The 18,850-nt window shown below is 40.6% G+C and overlaps 1 protein-coding gene across 1 annotated transcript; it reads left to right on the forward strand.

The window, feature by feature from the left end:
- Positions 1 to 11,343: 11,343 nt before the first annotated feature.
- Positions 11,344 to 14,187, forward strand: LOC145938670 (uncharacterized). Its single transcript, XM_083042439.1, has 2 exons — positions 11,344 to 12,509; positions 12,666 to 14,187. The coding sequence occupies exons 1-2, from the start codon at positions 11,344 to 11,346 to the stop codon at positions 14,185 to 14,187; spliced, it is 2,688 nt and encodes an 895-aa protein (XP_082898565.1).
- Positions 14,188 to 18,850: the final 4,663 nt, after the last annotated feature.

Genomic DNA, 18,850 nt, shown 5'->3' on the forward strand with positions numbered 1-18,850 from the left:
TGGTGGCCCTCATTCCTGAGATCCCAAGCTCAGAAACATTTATCTTGGACCTCGCAAGGTCCACGACTTCCTTATACTGCCCCTCGGGGCAGGTGAGGACGACGGCCGCCGTCCTCTGCACTCTCCTCTTCTCCTTCTTTTTATTAACCGCCTTGTCGGTGCTCCCCGATCTGCCCTGCATTGCTGGAGGGGGGAGTCTTTGGCGGCTTTTTTCCCCGCCTTACGGGGGGCCTTTGGTGCCAGGTGTTCGGGCTGCCCTGTTTGCGTCTCCTTCCTCTCCATTCTTCCCACCACCACTGTCCAGGCTTCCTCCCGGCCAGCGGCCTGAGGTGGGGGTGGGGAGGCGGTGTGGACAACTGTGTCCGCAGGCTGAGGGCGTCTGGGGGCATGTGTGGTGTCCCTCCTGAATGGAGGGGGGTTGCTCGGGGACTTCCCCTTGCTAGCCCCCCCTGTTTCTGGGAGGACTTCGCGCTCCTGCCTTGCGCGGCGTTAGCGCCGGGGCTTGGTCCTTTTGGACCCTGTCCTGTGGCGACTTTCGCCGCCCTGGAGGGCACTGACCCCTGGACACCTGCTAATCGGCTCCGCCCTCAACGCCGTCCCTGAGTCTTCCCTCGTCGACGAGCCAACCTCTCGCCTCTCTCGGTGGCAAATGCTGCAACAGATGAAGGATCATTTCTGGCACAGGTGGTCCAGAGAATACTTACACACTCTGGCCCATCGGCCGAAGTGGTCCCGAGTCAACCGAGAGACACGTGTCGGGGAACTCTGCCTGGTGCGTAACGAGCTGACGCGTCCCACAAAGTGGCGCCTCGCGCGCATCTCTAAACTGCATCCGGGCGCCGACGGTCACGTGCGGGTCGAAATTCGCACTGCGACCGCAACTCTAACACGTCCAGTGACTAAACTCGTCTTTCTCCCCGGCACCGACGATCCTGCGCTCACAAACTCAAGCCACTCTCATAAGTAACGTTGATTACGCTTGTTTGCTCTCCAGTTGAGTATTGTCGCTTACTTATGTCGTTGCAGCACCATCCGCCAAATGAATTTACACCTACCTCTATCGCGTTATTTCGGGAAAGACTCAGTTCCGGGAGAATCGCCTTGTCTAATGACACCGGATTCCGCCTTCCGCACAACACGTTATTTTCACCATTCATTACGCCAACACTAATCACGGGATCGGAGCTCCCGACTTCACACCGCGAACAGCTGATCGATCGCGAGAATCAATGGGTAGCGCCGCCTAACAGAGCTACGCGCTATACATACGCCGTCACGTACGCGATGCGGGATCTTACAGCGCGACTCGCAATTCGTCGCGGGATCCCGCTCTCGCCTAGTAATTCGACTTCAAACTAGAGTTTATTGCAGGTGGAACCCTGCAAGGCGGCCGGAATGTTCGAAAACATGCGCTCGAAAATCATGATAGACTGCGGAAAGGGGAAAGGGCGCAATTCTAAATTAATTAGAATAAATACCCGGTTCAAATTCACGCGCGGCCGCGTGGGCTTCTCGATCGCCCCGCGCCACTACCAATCAGCTCCCGCCAATACGTGCGATATCTGTTCGCAAAGCGGGAAAAACAGATAACCGCCGCGGTCACTCGAGAGGAGACGAAAAGAAAAACAAAGCAGCTGTGTTGACAATACACATGTATCTAAATCAGTTCCGCACGTCCTGACTCCTTCCCAAAATAACAAGCGAGAACAAACCAGAATCTCGAGAGACCGCGGCTCCTTCTTCGCGCTTAGCCTTCGAACCAAAAAGAGTGTCAATCGATAAAAGGAAGAAAGGAAGGATCGCTAGTCTTTTTCCTTTTTTTCTCTCGGCCGTAGCTCACGGTTTTGGCTCTTTCTGCTTACTTACTGTTTGCAAAGTTTCCTGTACTCTACAACCAAATTTTGTGTGTGAAATATAATAGTAAATTATTGTTATACGTTTCGCCGTTCCTAAAATTATTTTGCTCCGAATTTTCTCCGTTCACTCTTCTCGTTCCGTCGCGCACAATAAAATATGTTTAATTTTACTAAAAGTATAGTAAAATTTACTAAAAGTATAGTAAAATGAATGAAACATATTTTATTGTGATAGATATTATTACTTTTTATTGTGATAAATATTAATCAGAGAAATTCTCAAAATTTTTTCCATACCATTGTCCCACAATTACAAAATTTTTTCCATACCATTGTCCCACAATTACCAAAGACTTTCAGGGTAAATTGTAAGATAAAATTCTGTCCGTGCACAAAAGAGAGAGAGAGAGAGAATGTAAAAAAATTTTTTAAATTATTTTTATTAATTATTATTTAATCGTTTATACGTATTTTTTGTCCATTGTCATTTGTAAAGTGCTTCTGCCAACGCTCCGTCGCGCGCTTAGCAACGGTATAATATTACGCTGTCTCTTATCGTCCGGCGCGCCTAGTGACCACGCCACAGTGGGCCGTCACTTCTCGCCGCGCGCTTGTATTTGCCGATGTTTATTATTTAATTTCTCTCTTATTATTGAGAATATCGCAAAACGGTAAAGAACTTTTTCACTCGGTTTAACCCACTCTACCTGCTCCTGACGGGTGGAGCGCGAATTACCGGACACCCTGTATATATAATATATTTAATACATTAAATATAAATATGTCAAATATATTTAGTAAATTTATGATGTAAAAATTATATAGGTTTGCATATATTGGGCGGAAAAAAATTCCGCAAAACTTGGTGGTCCAAATAAAATTGTGGAAATCGACGAAGCAAAAATCGGTAAAAGAAAATACAACTGTGGCCGAATAATCGAAGGAAAGTGGATCTTCGGTGGATACGAACGCGATTCAGGAAATATATTTCTTGTACCAGTTCCGGATCGCTCTGAAAGAACATTATTAAATATTATTAAAGAGTGGATGCTACCTGGGACGACGATAATGTCAGATTGTTGGAAGTCTTACAATTGTTTAAACAATGAAGACTTGCAACATTTAACAGTTAATCATTCTCTAAATTTCGTCGACCCATGTACTGGTAAGAGTAGGAATAAAGAGCCGGTTCTAACTCAGGTCTTCCGAGGGGGGCGCGGGGCGGGAGGGTTCTCCGTGGCAAGAGGGTCTGACGTCACGCGGGGGGGGGGGATCTCAGTGTCGAGGGGGATGACGTCATGGGGGGCGGGGGCGCTTATCGCTGTGTGAGAGACGCTTATCGCGTTTTGTTTTTCGCGGATATAAACAAAACAGCGTAGTGTATTACGCGCCGATGTCCGGCAGCTCATAAACAGATATTACTATGATTTTATCTGAGGGGATGGGGATCTTGGGTGCCGCGCTTATCGCGACGAACGCGTCAGGACACGTGTTTTTCGCGGTAAAAGACCGTGTTGCATTACGCGCCGATATTCGGCAGCCTTTGCGGTACCTTCCCTCTCCCCCGAAGCGGGATTCTTTCTCATTGTTTAGGGAGCGCCGATGTCCAGCCGCTTGAATTTTTATAAACAAAAATGAGCGCCGATGTCCGGCCGCTTTGTGTCAAAAGCGATAACGCGATAAAAGGGGAGATCACCTTTCCGAGATCTAATTAAACAATCGATCATACGTTAAACATGAAGAGAGGAAGAAAGGATTAGATGAAATATAATGAGGACTGCTGTCGCGTCAAACCATAGTACGTGATTTGAAAGCACACAGATACGTCGGTCGAAAAGCAATTACTTGTTGCAAGTGCTCCGTAGAAGACTAAAACGTGATTTTTAAAGTATAAAAAAATGGAAAACATCGAGCAGACTGAACGCAATCTGTTGGAGTGGTCACATCAAGTCACCACCTTGGGCGAGTATTTTGAATGGGCGCTGCGCTGCGAGGAATTTATCAAACTGCTCGAAAACAGCCGTGTCAAGCTTCCGCGACTCTCGATTGGATATAGACAATCTTTGGTGTCTAGAATCGCGCGACTCGAGGGTGCAAACACTCGATTGCAGAGACAATTTATACCTAGTGGTGGTAATTACAGTGACGACAAACACGTGGAAAGATTCGTCTGGCGAGAGATCGATACCGCGTTTAAAATCGTATACTAACCGGTGCGGTGATTAACGCAGACTATATCGAACCGCGACAATTTTTGGAAGACGCTAGTAGTGTAGTACTCGAGCAGGTGCAAGACGTTATAAAAATACACAACAGTGTAAAAGTAAATACCATGTTTAACGGTGAGTTTGTGACGGGTGATAAATGTGCCAACAAAAGTATTAACATGAGAAATTATGAGCTCTTTACGTCCGATTTACGCGAGTGGTACGAGCGGCACGTCATCGAATCTATATTGACATCTCTGGAAGAGTTCCAGGAACGTGATAGTGGTTGGGCGTTGTCACGAATCCTCAATCTTACGGTCAACGTCAACAAGTGCAATCTTATGCGCGCGGGATGCCATATTAAATTGCTACGAGAAATTATGACAAAGAGAGCGGTAATTAATGTGCGATCAACGGACAATACATGTTTCGCGTGGTCAGTGGCCGCTCTGTATCCCGCTGAAAGAAATGTGGAACGGGAATTTTCATATCCGCACTATACGACGGTGTTAAATTTACAAAACATTGAGTTTCCGATAACATTGAATCAAATAAAAAAGTTTGAACTGGCAAATAACATCTCAATCAACGCTACGGTATCGAGAGGAAGAAGGAACTATCAATTCTTCCGATACGACTCGCCGATCAGAAAAGAGAAAAACATGTGAATTTGCTGTACATGGAGGAGGAGGACGACAACGTTGGACATTTCGCATACATAAATAATCTGTCTTGCCTCGTAAACTCGCAACTGAGCAAACATGGTCACACGAAATATATCTGCGATCGGTATGTATATTTATTGTAAATTATATAATATAATTGAAAATAAAATTGTAATTTTTTTTCTTTCACAGATGCTTGCATTACTTTAATTTGAGCGAAAAGTTGGAGGCTCACATTGTGGACTGTCGAGAAATGAACGACTGCGCAATCAGATTACCAAGCGATAAAGACAAGTGGCTCGGCTTCGACAACTACAACAGAAAGGAACGGCTTCCGTTTGTAGTGTACGCCGACTTGGAGTGTGTGCTGAGGAAGACATCGGAACACGTGTCATACGATCAACATCATGAGGTATTTAGCATCGGGTACTACGTGCAATGCTCGTACGATGAAACATGGGAGGGTCCCGTTAGCGCACGGTGCGATAGCCCACAGTCCGATAGCACACATAAAATTTAATATAATTCCCGATAACCCACATCACTTTAGCACACAGCCCGATAGCACACAGGGGAAGGGGGTGGGGTGTGGGGGGGGGGGGGGGTGCTTCGGACCCGTGTGCTATCGGGATGTGTGCTATCGGGATCTGTGCTATCAGGCTGTGGGCTATCGCACCGTGCGCTATCGGGATGTGTGCTATCGGGCTGTGGGCTATCGCACCGTGCGCTAACGGATCCCGCTCATGAAACATTATCCGCACACCGATCTTATCGCGGCGCCGATTGTGTCGCGAGGTTCGCCAACAAACTCGAGGAATTAGCGCATCGCGTAAAGGGTATTTTGTCTGATAATGTCCCCATGACAAAATTAACAAGATGAATGGGAAAAATTTCATAGCGTCACGCAATGTCATATTTGCGAAAAACCGTTTGCGCCGGACGATAATCGAGTACGCGATCATTGTCATCTAACTGGGCGATACAGGGGTCCCGCACACTCAAACTGCAATCTAAATTAAAAAGACTCTTATGTTCCTGTAGTTCTCCACAATCTATCCGGTTACGACGCACATTTTATCATAAAAGAAATAGCTACCGCATACGAAGGACGCGTAGATGTGATTCCAATAACAAAAGAAAAATACATTTCATTTACAAAGACTGTCAATAGTACCGACGACGACAAAGATCGGAAAACTTGCATAAAATTACGATTCATCGATTCGAGTGGGAGTCGTTTGACCACGTTGTTATTGACCACAGATACTTTTGACCACGTTGCATTTGACCACGCGTTTCAATTGACCATGTTGCGATTGACCACGTTGCGATTGACCACGATGCATTTGATCACGTTGCTTTTGACCACGTTACGATTGATCACGCGTCGTATTTGACCACGTTGCAATTGACCACGCGTTGCGATTGACCACGTCGCGATTGACCACGTTGCGTTTAACCACGTTGCTATTGACCACGTTGCAATTGACTACGTTGCATTTGACCACGTTACGATTGACCACGCGTCGCATTTGATCACGTTGCGTTTGACCACGCGTCGCATTTGACCACGTCGCGATTGACCACGTTGCGATTGACCACGCTGCGTTTGACCACGTGGCGATTGACCACGCGTTGCAATTGACCACGTCGCGTTTGACCACGCGTCGTATTTGACCACGTTGCGTTTGACCACGCGTCGCATTTGACCACGTTGCGATTGACCACGCGTTGCATTTGACCATGTTGCGTTTGACCACGCGTCGCATTTGACCACGTCGCGATTGACCACGTTGCGTTTGATCACGCGTCGCATTTGACCACGTTACGATTGACCACGTTGCGTTTGACCACGCGTCGCATTTGACCACGTCGTGATTGATCACGTTGCGATTGACCACGCGTTGCATTTGACCACGTTGCGATTAACCACGTTGCGATTAACCACGTTGCAATTGACCACGTTGCATATGACCACGTTGTTCATGATCACGCATCGCATTTGAGCACGTTGCGATTGACCACATTGCAATTGATCACGTTGCGATTGTTTACGATTAGTAAAAATCTGATCAGCAACAAATCTCAATTTTCTTAGGGCATAATTGGGTTTTGGTTTATTTGCTGGCAAATATTTGGATCAACCGAGAAAATTCTGCACAAACGACGTGTTCCATTAGGGATGTTTAAAGTTTTGATTGTTTGTGGAGACGCTGTTTTCTTCTCAAATCAATAACAAAATGCTTAGAAATTCATCTTTTATCTATTTAATCTATTCAATGTAGTTAATTTCATTTTACGTAATGAACAAGTTCTTCATGCACTGTCAAATCATTAAGCTAAGCCAATGATTTTAATCGGTAAATAGCGTAACCATCGACATGAGGTATGCCCCATGAAATGTTTCAAATTCAAAATTGAAGAGAGATATCAATGCTGCATATCCAACAAAATCAAGTACAGTTCTGTCAGAATACATCTTGCCATATTGTTGGATATGATGGTGAATAAGGTACATTCTCTCAAACACGGTTGACAATATTTGTGAAAAGTAACGCTAATACAGCAAGACATTCTTGCAATAAAAATTAATTAAATAACACATTAAAATAGCTGTATTCATAGTCCGTTCTTATTTCAAGATCATCTTTTAGCAATGTCTTAATATCCTAATAATGCGTAATAAGTTTATGACATCTTAAGATCGTACTTAAGACGATCTTAAATATAAGAACCGACTATAAATACCGACCGACAATGATATATGTAAGGTTAGAATATATCTGTCATGAATCTCTGATGTTGCATGACTTTACTGGTCGTCAAACTGACGTTATTTTAACGTTTAAATTAAAATAAACATAATATAAGATTAATAGACAGTGTTACATCATCAGATCTTGTTTCTACTATCTATCCAATATAATTGTCATCATCACATTTCATTCTTTCTTTAAATTGAAGTAAGTAAATACTTAAGCACATTATCTGATACTGTCGTTGCACAATAGTTATCCCAGCACTGTGTTATATGTTGCCTATACGCAAAAATGTGTATATTATTTGTAGCGTAAAGTTCTTATTTTAAATAAAAGGGCTTCATTAAGGGGATGCCGGAGGTATGTTTTTACCGACCGAATGCGAATATAGAGATTATTTTGGGATATCTTTTTATTGACTATACAGATCAATAAATCCTTTTCCACGATTAAAGTACTTATAAAAACGGACCGCGTTAGCTATAATTCCATATATAAATCATATAAAAATCAAAAATTACAGTTTTGTTATCGGCTTCTTTCATGTCAGCTCGTAACAATACTTATTTAATAAAAATAGTTCTGCAGTTTATCTGTGCATAAAATATAGTATACGCGATAGGGTTAACATGAAGAAATATTAGTAAACAATAAAAAGTGAGATTGCAAGTCTAATAAAAAAGTTATATATTAAAAACATTTTCACGCATATGTGTGTGTGTAAATCGAGGCTGCGGACTAAAACAGAGCAGTAGATTAGTTGCGCGATGTCGCGATAGATGGAGCTGCAACGTGTCGAGCTGACAAAGACAGACATAATCGTTCTATCTATGTCTCTTTCATGCGTGTGATATACATGTATGTACACACCACAGGCGCGCGTATCTGTTTCTCTTCGTCGTACATTCTCTCTCTCTCTCTCTCTCTCTCTCTCTCTCCCTCTCTCCCTCTCTCCCTCTCTCCCTCTCTCCCTCTCTCCCTCTCTCCCTCTCTCCCTCTCTCTCTCCCTCTCCCTCCCTCTCTCTCTCTCTCTCTCTCTCTCTCTCTCTCTCTCTCTCTCTCTCTCTCTCTCTCTCTCTCTCTCTCTCTCTCTCTCCGGACATTAATTGATTTAGTTTTCGCGAATATAGAAATAGAAGCAAATGTGCAGTATACGCCAACAATAACGGATCGTGCGTGGATACACATCAAAAGAAGAAGGAAGAAGAGGGAAACAAAAGGATGGAGAAATTACATGTTGAGAGATTTCAAACATTTTTCAAAAGAGGAATTTGAAAGACATTGGAATAGTAATACACAAAATTCAGAAGAAACAATGACAAATAGATCAACAGAAGAAAAAGCCGATCAGTTAGTGGATAATATTATTACAGTTCTAAATAATACGGCACCTAAGAAAAATGTTAAGATACCACATAAATGGTATAATAATAAATGGTATACGAACGAAATTAAAGGAGCAACTACGCATAGGGATTTAGCATATAAGAAAGCAAAACAGACAGGGAAAGCAGAAGATTGGGAAATGTTTAAATGGTATAAAAATCAAGCAGTTAGTTTGATTAGAAAGAAAAAGAAAGAATATTATGAACAAATGATTGATTCCAATAAAACTGATGCGACAAAAATGTGGAAAACGCTAAAAGAAATAATAAAGGGAAAAGACACGGGAAAATATAAACTACATGAATTAGAATTTGAAGGAACAGAAGTGAAAATAAATAACGAAAAGCAAATAATAAACAAATTTAATACATATTATATTGAAAGTATAAAGGAAATTATACAAAGCAAAATATCAAGCAAACTGTGAAAATCAATCTATAACGCAACAAGAAGGAAATGTTAAATGGGGAAGCTTCGAAGAAATTAGAGAGAAGGAATTACAAAAAATCGTAACGGAACTACCAAATAAGCAAGGCACTAAAGAAGGGATATCGACAGAAATAATAAAAAAGATTTACTGTGTAATAAAGGAAGATTTGTTGGAAATAATAAATTCATCACTAAGAGAAGGAATATGCCCAAGGTCATGGAAAATATCAAACGTCCTGCCGATACCTAAGAAACCAAATGCAGTTAAAGTCAGCGATTTCAGATCAATCAACAAACTACCGATCTATGAAAAAATACTAGAAATAGTAATAAAGAAACAGCTAGACGATTATATAGAAGAAAACAATATATTAACTGAAAATCAGTCGGGTTTTAGAAAAAACTACTGTTGTGAAACGGCTATCCAGATTGCAGTGGATCAATGGAAAATTGCAGTAAGTGAAAATAAATTAGTAGGAGTGTTATTTTTAGATTTGAAAAGAGCTTTTGAAACAGTAAATAGGAAGATATTGATAAATAAGATGCATAAATACGGAATAGATGGAACAGTATTGAAATGGTTTGAATCATATGTAAGTGAGAGGTATCAAATATTGAAATATGATAAGGAATGGTCCGATGCATATGAGACTGAATATGGTGTACCACAAGGATCGGTCTTAGGCCCGATCTTATTTATAATATATATCAACGATATTATACAGACAAGAACAGAAGATACAGAAATTAGACTATTTGCAGACGACACAATAATATATACAACAGGGATTAGCATAAGTGAAGTTGAAAACAAGTTGCAGAAGGCTTTACATAAGATGGAGGATTAGTTGAACAGGAACTGCTTAAAAATGAATGCGGATAAAACAAAGGGAATGATAATAAGAGGAACGAGAAAAATAATACCACGAAAAACAGAAGTGAAAACACAAAACGGGACAAAAATTGATATTGTAGACACAATGAAATACTTAGGTGTTTTGATAGACGACCGATTATTATTTAAACAACAGTGTGAATATACTCTAAAAAAAATAGGAAAGAAAATTAGTTTTCTAAACAAAATAGGAAATTATGTATCGACATATGCACGGTGCACGATATACAAAGCTATCATAGCGCCACATTTTGAATACTGCTCAACGATAATGATAAATATGGGTGAGACGGAGATAGAGAAATTACAGAAAGCACAGAATAGAGCAATGAGAACGATTCTACAAGTCAGCAAATACACGAGTATAAAAAGGATGTTGGAAGCGCTACAGTTTATGTCAATAAGACAAAGAATAGAATATAATGTGTTAGTATTCATTTATAAAATGATCAATGAAATGGGCATGGAAAAGGAAACGGAACGAGGAAGAAAAGTAGGAGAAATTACTGGACGAATAACAAGGCAATCCGAAAACCTAAACATTAAATATAGGAAAACAACAGCAGCGCAGAAAAGTATTATGTACGCTGGAATTGAAATGTATAATAAGGTACCGCACAATATGAGAATGATTAGTAGTTTGAAACAATTTAAAAGAGAGATCAAAACTTGGATTGTAAATAAATAATGCTGATGAAAATAAGTAATAAACAGAAATAAATGAATAGGGAAAAAGATATAAAAGAATTGAAATAAAATGATATTAGAAATGATAAATAGTAAGGTAGAAGGAAATGTATATAGATAATATAATATAAATGTAGGAAATGTAAAAATTGTTAATGTTGCTGGCAAACATATGTAAGGCTCTAAGGAGCACACTAATGTATATAAATAGCTGAGAAGGCTAAATAAATAGAAATCAATCAATCAATCAATCTCTCTCTCTCTCCCTCTCTCTCTCTCTCTCTCTCTCTCTCTCTCTCTCTCTCATCAAGGAATGCAAAGACAGGAGCAAACAGCCGAAATGCGTAAACTGCGAGCGCCAGTTTGGACATCAAGGTGACCTTGCCCATTCAGCAACGGATGCGGCCAAGTGTCCCATACTGCTCAAGAAGATCAAAGACAGAACTGCATTCATCAACTATGGCTGATAAGAACTTCGAGTACATCAAGATATGTCATGTGAATTGCCAGTCGCTCTGGGCCCACTTGGACGAATTTCGGCTCTTCATCAGCAACTTAAAATTCCACATTATATGTATGTCTGAGACGTGGCTTCGACCGAGGATTGCGGATGCTATGGTGAGTCTTCCGGGTTACTCGCTGCATAGATGTGACAGGGAAGGAAGACAGGGAGGTGGCGTTGCGTTCTATCTTGTCGACAACCTTCGGGCTTCGGTTCTGAGGAGCTCTGCGGGATCTGCGAATGGGAAGCCAGAATTTTTAATAGCCGAAATATCATCCCCGGGCTCTTCTAAATTACTACTGGCAGTGGTTTACCGCCCTCCGAACACTGGACATCTGTGGGAATTCTTCCAGACTTATGCCGAGCTCCAAACAGGGTACAAGCATTCGGTGATACTAGATGATTTTAACGCTGACATCAATCAGGTCTCCTTCGACAGCCGACAGTTGCTGACTTTTGTCTCTGCCTTGGGCATGCATCTGGTCCCTTACGAGCCCACACACCACCTCAGGTGCTCAAGCACCTTACTGGATCTGTGCATAGCAGACGACCTTGACAAGATAATGGATCATGGACAGCGAGACGTAGCGTTCTTATCGGCGCATGACCTAATACACATTAAGTACAAAATCAGGGTACAACGTAGGAGTAGCAGGAGTGTCACATACAGGGACTGGCGTAGTTTTGATGCTGTTTTGTTCAAGGATGCTATCGAGAGAATAAACTGGTCAACTCTTCTATTATCCAATGACATGGACGAAAAAGTCGAGGAGTTCAACACTAAGATCATGGATGTCTTCAACACCCATGTGCCTCTCAGGACCCGCCTATTCAGGAATCTGCTTGCACCATGGCTATCTGAGGACATTCGTTCGGTCATGCGGTGTAGAGACTTGGCTAGAAGAAAGTGGCGTAGGAACAAATGCAGTCGTCTGTATGATGAATTTAAGACCTTGCGAAACAAAGCACAGACCTTGGTGCGCTCTGCGAAGAGAAGCTACTTCATGGACACATTCAATCGGGCAGGACGAGCAAATAAGGTCTGGAATGGGCTTAAACACCTGGGACTCATAAAATACAGAGGAGGAGGTGGGGCCCTCCCCCACTCGGTCGAGGAGTTAGGGTAATTCTTTGCACAGGGCTCAGCATCTTCTGTGTCAGGAGACGGGCTTATGCCCGAGAGGGAGTTATCGGGAATCTTTAATGAGGATGACTTCCATTGGGGATATGTAATGCCGTTATCGATAGCTAGTTATCGATAGGCGTTATCGATCTTTAGGGCTAGGTCGAACGCTGTGGGAGAGGACGGAATCACCTTGGCCTTATTGAAGCACTCTCAAAGTTACTTGATGCCAATCCTGGAGCACCTATTCAACTTTTCTCTCTCGCGCGGAGTCTTTCCCTCCCAGTGGAAGACAGCGATCATCTGTCCAATCCCCAAAACCAAGAGCCCTGCTGAACTCCAGGACTACAGGCCCATCTCGATTCTTCCTGTCCTTGCAAAAACCTTGGAGAGTGTGGCTAGCGAGCAAATTCGCGGGTTTCTAGAGGCTTCCAACCTCTTCGACCCGTATCAGTCAGCCTATCGCAACAACCACTCGGTTCAAACTTGTCTGGTCAGGATGCTCGATGAGATCAGGCAGGCTGCGGATAAAAGAATGATTACGGTGTCGGTTTTCTTCGACTTTTCAAAAGCCTTCGACAGAGTCGATCATCTGGGGCTGATAAGGAGGCTGAGGGGTCTTGGTTTCTCGGACGGGACATTGCGATGGGTTCATTCCTATCTCAAGAGTAGGACGCAGGTGGTTGTGGACAAGGTGGCGGGCACTCGTTCGGCTGCAACTCTGGTCGGGGCTGGCGTGCCGCAGGGGTCAGTCTTGGGCCCTCTGCTGTTCACGCTCTATATATCAGATCTTGGTCATGCGGTCAACCACTGCAGGTACAACTTCTACGCGGATGACTTTCAAATCTATCTGCATTGCGAACCGGGGAAACTCACGGAGGCTATCAACCGTGTGAACGAGGATATTAAATGTATTGTTGACTGGACTACGGAAAACGGACTCCTCCTCAATACCAACAAGACACAAGCAATCATACTTGGAACAGTAAGGTACATCAACGCCATTGACCTTGGTGCCCATCCGGAGATAACGGTCGACGGTTCTATAATCAGACCCTCCACCTCGGTAAAGTACCTCGGAGTGACGATTACCAGCACTCTTTCGTGGGAGAAGCAAGTTACAAAGATGACGAATAAGGCACACACCATCCTCTATCAACTAAAGCTAAACAAGCATCTATTTCCAGAGGCATTACGATCCAGGCTAGTTACCTCGTTGATTCTGCCTCATCTAGACTATAGCTGTGTAGCCTTCACAGACATGACGGCGGAACAAGATCGGAGGCTCTACAGAACTTTTAACTCTTGCATAAGATTTATCTTTGATGGAAGGACTGATACCCACATAACGCCATACTATGACAGGCTTCACTGGCTCAAGATATGCTCACGCAGGACCTACTTCGTGGGAAGCCTGCTATACAATATTCTACGTACTGGGCAACCGAGCCCGCTCTTCACCAACTTCTCCTTCAGAGTTCCGGTCTCGGGAAGATCGACTAGGATTTCCCCTGGAACTCTGCTCCAGCCGCAATGTAGGACGAAGCTGTTCAGGCGCTCTTTCAGAGTCACGTCTTCAAGATTATGGAACGACCTGCCTCTCTCTATCCGAGAGGCGGGATCGCTGACAGCCTTCAAACAGGGGCTCTATGCGCATCTGCTAAGCCTTCAGGGCTGACCTTTGTCTTCGACTTTATCTCTATCTTAGTCTTAATCCCATGCCTCTTTCTCCAGCATGCCCTGACTACTTATTGACCTTGTATTGACCTCATAGAGAATTCTACTTTGCGAAGATTACTAAGATTTATATCTAGATACTTTGTTTAGATTGTACAGGCATACAAATTAAAACTATGCATACTTTCTTTTACCTATTTAAATACAATATATACACAAAATGTAATAACTATCCACTAACTATGTATGTATATACTTAATGCGCTTGAGGGGACATGTCCCAGAGCGCTTAATAAATGCAGCTTTCTCTCTCTCTCTCTCTCTCTCTCTCTCTCTCTCCCCCTCCCTCTCTCCCTCTCTCTCTCCCTCTCTCCCTCTCTCCCTCTCTCCCTCTCTCCCTCACTCTCTCCCTCTCCCTCTCTCCCTCTCTCCCTTTCTCTCTCTCTCTCTCTCTCCCTCTCTCTCTCTCTCTCTCCCTCTCCCTCTCTCTCTCTCTCTCTCTCTCTCTCTCTCTCTCTCTCTCTCTCTCGGAAGGTGAGTTGCTTTAGACGTGTTTCTTATCGCTCTGTCTTGTCTACCGATTTTCTGCCGCCTTGTGCCCTTTGGGGCCGTTCTTTTTTAGTGACACGATGTCAAGAGCAATTTAGCTTGATTTTCAACCTTCGGCTGACCCGACGTTGCACCGGACTGGTCAAATGGACATCTTCTAGGATCTTTTAGATTTTTTCGGAGATTACCGTTAAGTATGTACTAGGTATTTATTTGACCTAGTCAGATTATTGTTTACCGAGAACTGCGGGCGAATTAAAACTGGCGTAGGCAGCGAGGGACAACAAAGCAGTGGCGCGGGCGTAATACAAGGACATATGAGGATGGAAAGATATTTCGACGCGGCACCGGATAGCGAGCGGGATGATTGAATATTGATTGAATCTAGCATCAGTAGTAATCATTTAGTGGCGACTGTCACCCGGTGACAATCAATTAGAAGATCCGGATAGAAATAATATAGACGAGTGCTATCGAGATACAGGATGAATACCCCTACAGAAAAAATATGTATGCTGTGTAAGAAAGAAATTAAATCTGTTGTACATGAATGTAAAGTATGTATAAAATCATTTCATCCGTCATGTGCGATATTGCATAAGGTGATCAATATAAAGGACCAGCTAGTTCCATGTAAGGGTCAAATAGAGATTACAACAATCTCGACTGATAATAAGGAGGAAGAACTAACAAAAAAACGCAGGAAGGAAAATGAATGGGAGAGAGAGAAGGATGTTGCAGTAGCATTAAGCCCTGATAACGAAATTAAGAAATCAATGGAAAAGGTAATAAGAGAAGAATTTGAACAATTGAAACAACAATTAATAGTAGAAATTATGGATCAACAATTTAAAATGCTTATAAAAGAAATTATAACGGAACAAGTGAAGAAATTAACACAAAAATTAACAGATGAAATCAAGTATTTAAGAGTCAAAATGGATGAAATGGCTAACGATAAAATAAATAATAACATGAAAAAAAGCAATGAAAAACAAAATGATAAGAATAATGTTTTAAAGAATGATAGAATTAAAGAATCATACGCACAAACAGTTCGGAAGAGGATAAAAAATGATATTATAGTACAACCAATTAAAGAACAAGAAAGTGAAAGCACGGCAGGGACTATAAAACAAAACGTCAATATTATGCAGCTAGGAGCGAGTGTAGAAAGATTTATCAAAGGCCCAAAAGGAAGAATCATTCTAGAATGCGAGAAAACTAAAGATAAGGAAATATTGAAAGAAACTCTTACAGAAAAACTAGGTACGCAGTACAAAATATATGAACTAAATAAAAAATTTCCTACAGTGAAAATCATAGGGATAGAAGAACAAATAAAAGAAGAGGATGAAGAGACTTTTATCGAAAAAATAGCATTCAAAACGAATTAAATACGGATACGGATAAATTTAAAATGAAAATAATTAAAAAAATAAACGTACGCAATCAGACGAATACGATAATTCTAGAGGTAGACCAATACACACATAAGTTTTTAGTAGAAAAACAAAGAATGAAAATTGGATGGAAAAATTGTCGAGTGTATGATTATGTGAGTGTAGTGCGTTGCTACAAATGCTGGGGATACAATCATTTTGCTACTGAATGCAAGAACGAAACAACATGTAAAAGATGTGCAGGAAATCACGAATATATGGAATGTCCGAATAGTTTAAAAAAAAATGTATAAACTGCTCAAAAACTGCAAAAAAATTAAATCTTACCATAGCATGCGACCATGAAGCGACAGACATAGAATGTGAATCGTATAAAAGAATGGTAAATAAATTGAGGAGAAATATAAAATACTGAGGAATAGCAATTACAGGTGGGAACTTACCACCCAGTAAAACCATTTATGCTAGTACAAAAAAAAAGAAAATTACCACCCAACAAAACCATTCTTACTACTGTTAAACGCACAAGGACTTATTAAACACAAAGATGAAATTGAAAACTTAGTCATTAAATATAAACCAAAGATTTTATGTTTGACGGAAACACATATTAAAGAAGAAATTGAGGACGCAGAAATAAATATAACAAACTACGATATAGCAAGAAGCAACACAAATAACAGCAGAACTGGAGGAGTAATAAATTATATAAGACAGGATATAAAGTATAAAGTAATATGTAATAAGAACATAGAGGAAAACATATGGATAAACACCATAAAAGTAGGTGGAGAACACGGAATTGTGATATGTACTATATGTCACTCTCCAAATAAAAGTGACGGAAAATTCATAAAAATTATTACAGAGGAGTGTGAAAACTTATTACATATAGGACACATTATAGTATTGGGAGATTTCAACATTGATGTGAGTAAAAATAATCAATATACAAATAGCCTAATGAAGAATATGAGTAACCTAGGACTAAAACAATATGTAACAGAATACACGAGGATTACGAAACATACAAAAACTAAAATAGACCTAGCTTTTTCAAATGATTATATCTTAACCAATGTATTAGGAACACCGAGAATAACTGATCATCAAATAATTGAAATCAAACTATGTAAAGTAGAGCATAACAAAGAAACAAATACAAACAGAGAAGTTTATGTAAGGGATTACACAAACTTTAGTCAGCAAAGTTTTTGTAGCAAACTAAGTACAACTATGAAAGATAACTGTAATGCAAGCAAAGACACAAATTTAATTGCATACGAATTAATACAACATATTGTAGAGGCGATAAATATAGTAGCACCACAAATAACAAAATCAATGCCATTAAGATGGAAAGAAAAACCGTGGATCTCAAAGGAAGTTAGAAGACAAAGCGAAGAGAGAGATATTGCGTATAAGATAGCGAAATATACAAATGCACAAGATGACTGGGATATGTATAAGGAGCAAAGAAATAGAACAGTACAAGCAATACGTAAAAGTAAGAAAGAGTACTATGAACAAAATATAGATAAACAAAAAACAAACCCGACTGAGATGTGGAAAACGATAAAGGAATTATTAGGAAACAAGAAAAAAATAAATATTGGAACGAAAGAAATAATTTTTAAAGGAAAACAATATACAGATGAAAATATTATCGCAAATGGATTTAATGAGTTCTTTCTACAAAGTATAGATGAAATTGTATGCGGTGAAGAAGAAACAGAGAGAGCGGAAGACCGAATAGAAATGGAGGAGGGAAAAGAATTAAATCAATTCAAAGAAACTACATATGGAGAAGTGGATAAAATCATACGAAATTTGGAAGATAAAAAAGGAACAAATGAAGGAATAACCACTAATATACTAAAAATGGCGTGGAAATGTATAAGTGAAAAAATACTAATAGTATTAAACAGATGCATAAAAGAGGGAATCTGTCCGGATAGCTGGAAAACATCGACAGTAGTGCCCATACCAAAGATTAGGGGTAGTAAGAAAGCGGAAGATTATAGGCCGATAAATATGTTACCAAATTTTGAGAAAATTCTAGAAATAGTAGTTAAAAATCAATTGTGTGAATATCTGGATCAAAATAAAATATTAATAGAGGTACAGTCAGGTTTTAGGGAAAAGCACTCGTGCGAAACAGCACTACAAAATACATTGATCAGATGGAGAGAACATATGGATAATAGCGAAATAATAGGAGTAGTATTTTTAGATTTTAAAAGAGCGTTTGAAACTGTGAATAGAAACTTATTATTAAGGAAATTAAAGAAATATTGTAAAGGCGGTAAGATATTGTACATGTAAGTTGTTTGCGGATGACACAATAATTTATATAAATGGCAGGGACTCTAGTGAGATCGAAAGGAAGCTAAACTATGATTTAAACAATATTATAAAATGGCTAGATAGTAACTCAATGAGATTAAACAACTAAAACTAAATTTATGTTAATACACGATCCAAGAAAACTATCTATGATGAAATGCTGTAATATAAAAATAAATGGAGAACATCTTGAAGAAGTAAGCGAACTAAAATACCTAGGAATTATAATTGATAATCACCTACAGTTTAATAGTCATGCGGATTATACTGCAAAAAAAATAGCGAAAAAGGTGAACTTCTTGTATAGATTGAACAAGTATGTATCGTCATATACGTTAGTGACAATATATAAATCAATAATAACCC

Source organism: Prenolepis imparis, unplaced genomic scaffold (genome assembly GCF_030444845.1).
Source record: "Prenolepis imparis isolate NDT839.2.m4 unplaced genomic scaffold, iyPreImpa1.0 SCAF_1, whole genome shotgun sequence".
Taxonomy (NCBI): Eukaryota; Metazoa; Arthropoda; class Insecta; order Hymenoptera; family Formicidae; genus Prenolepis; species Prenolepis imparis.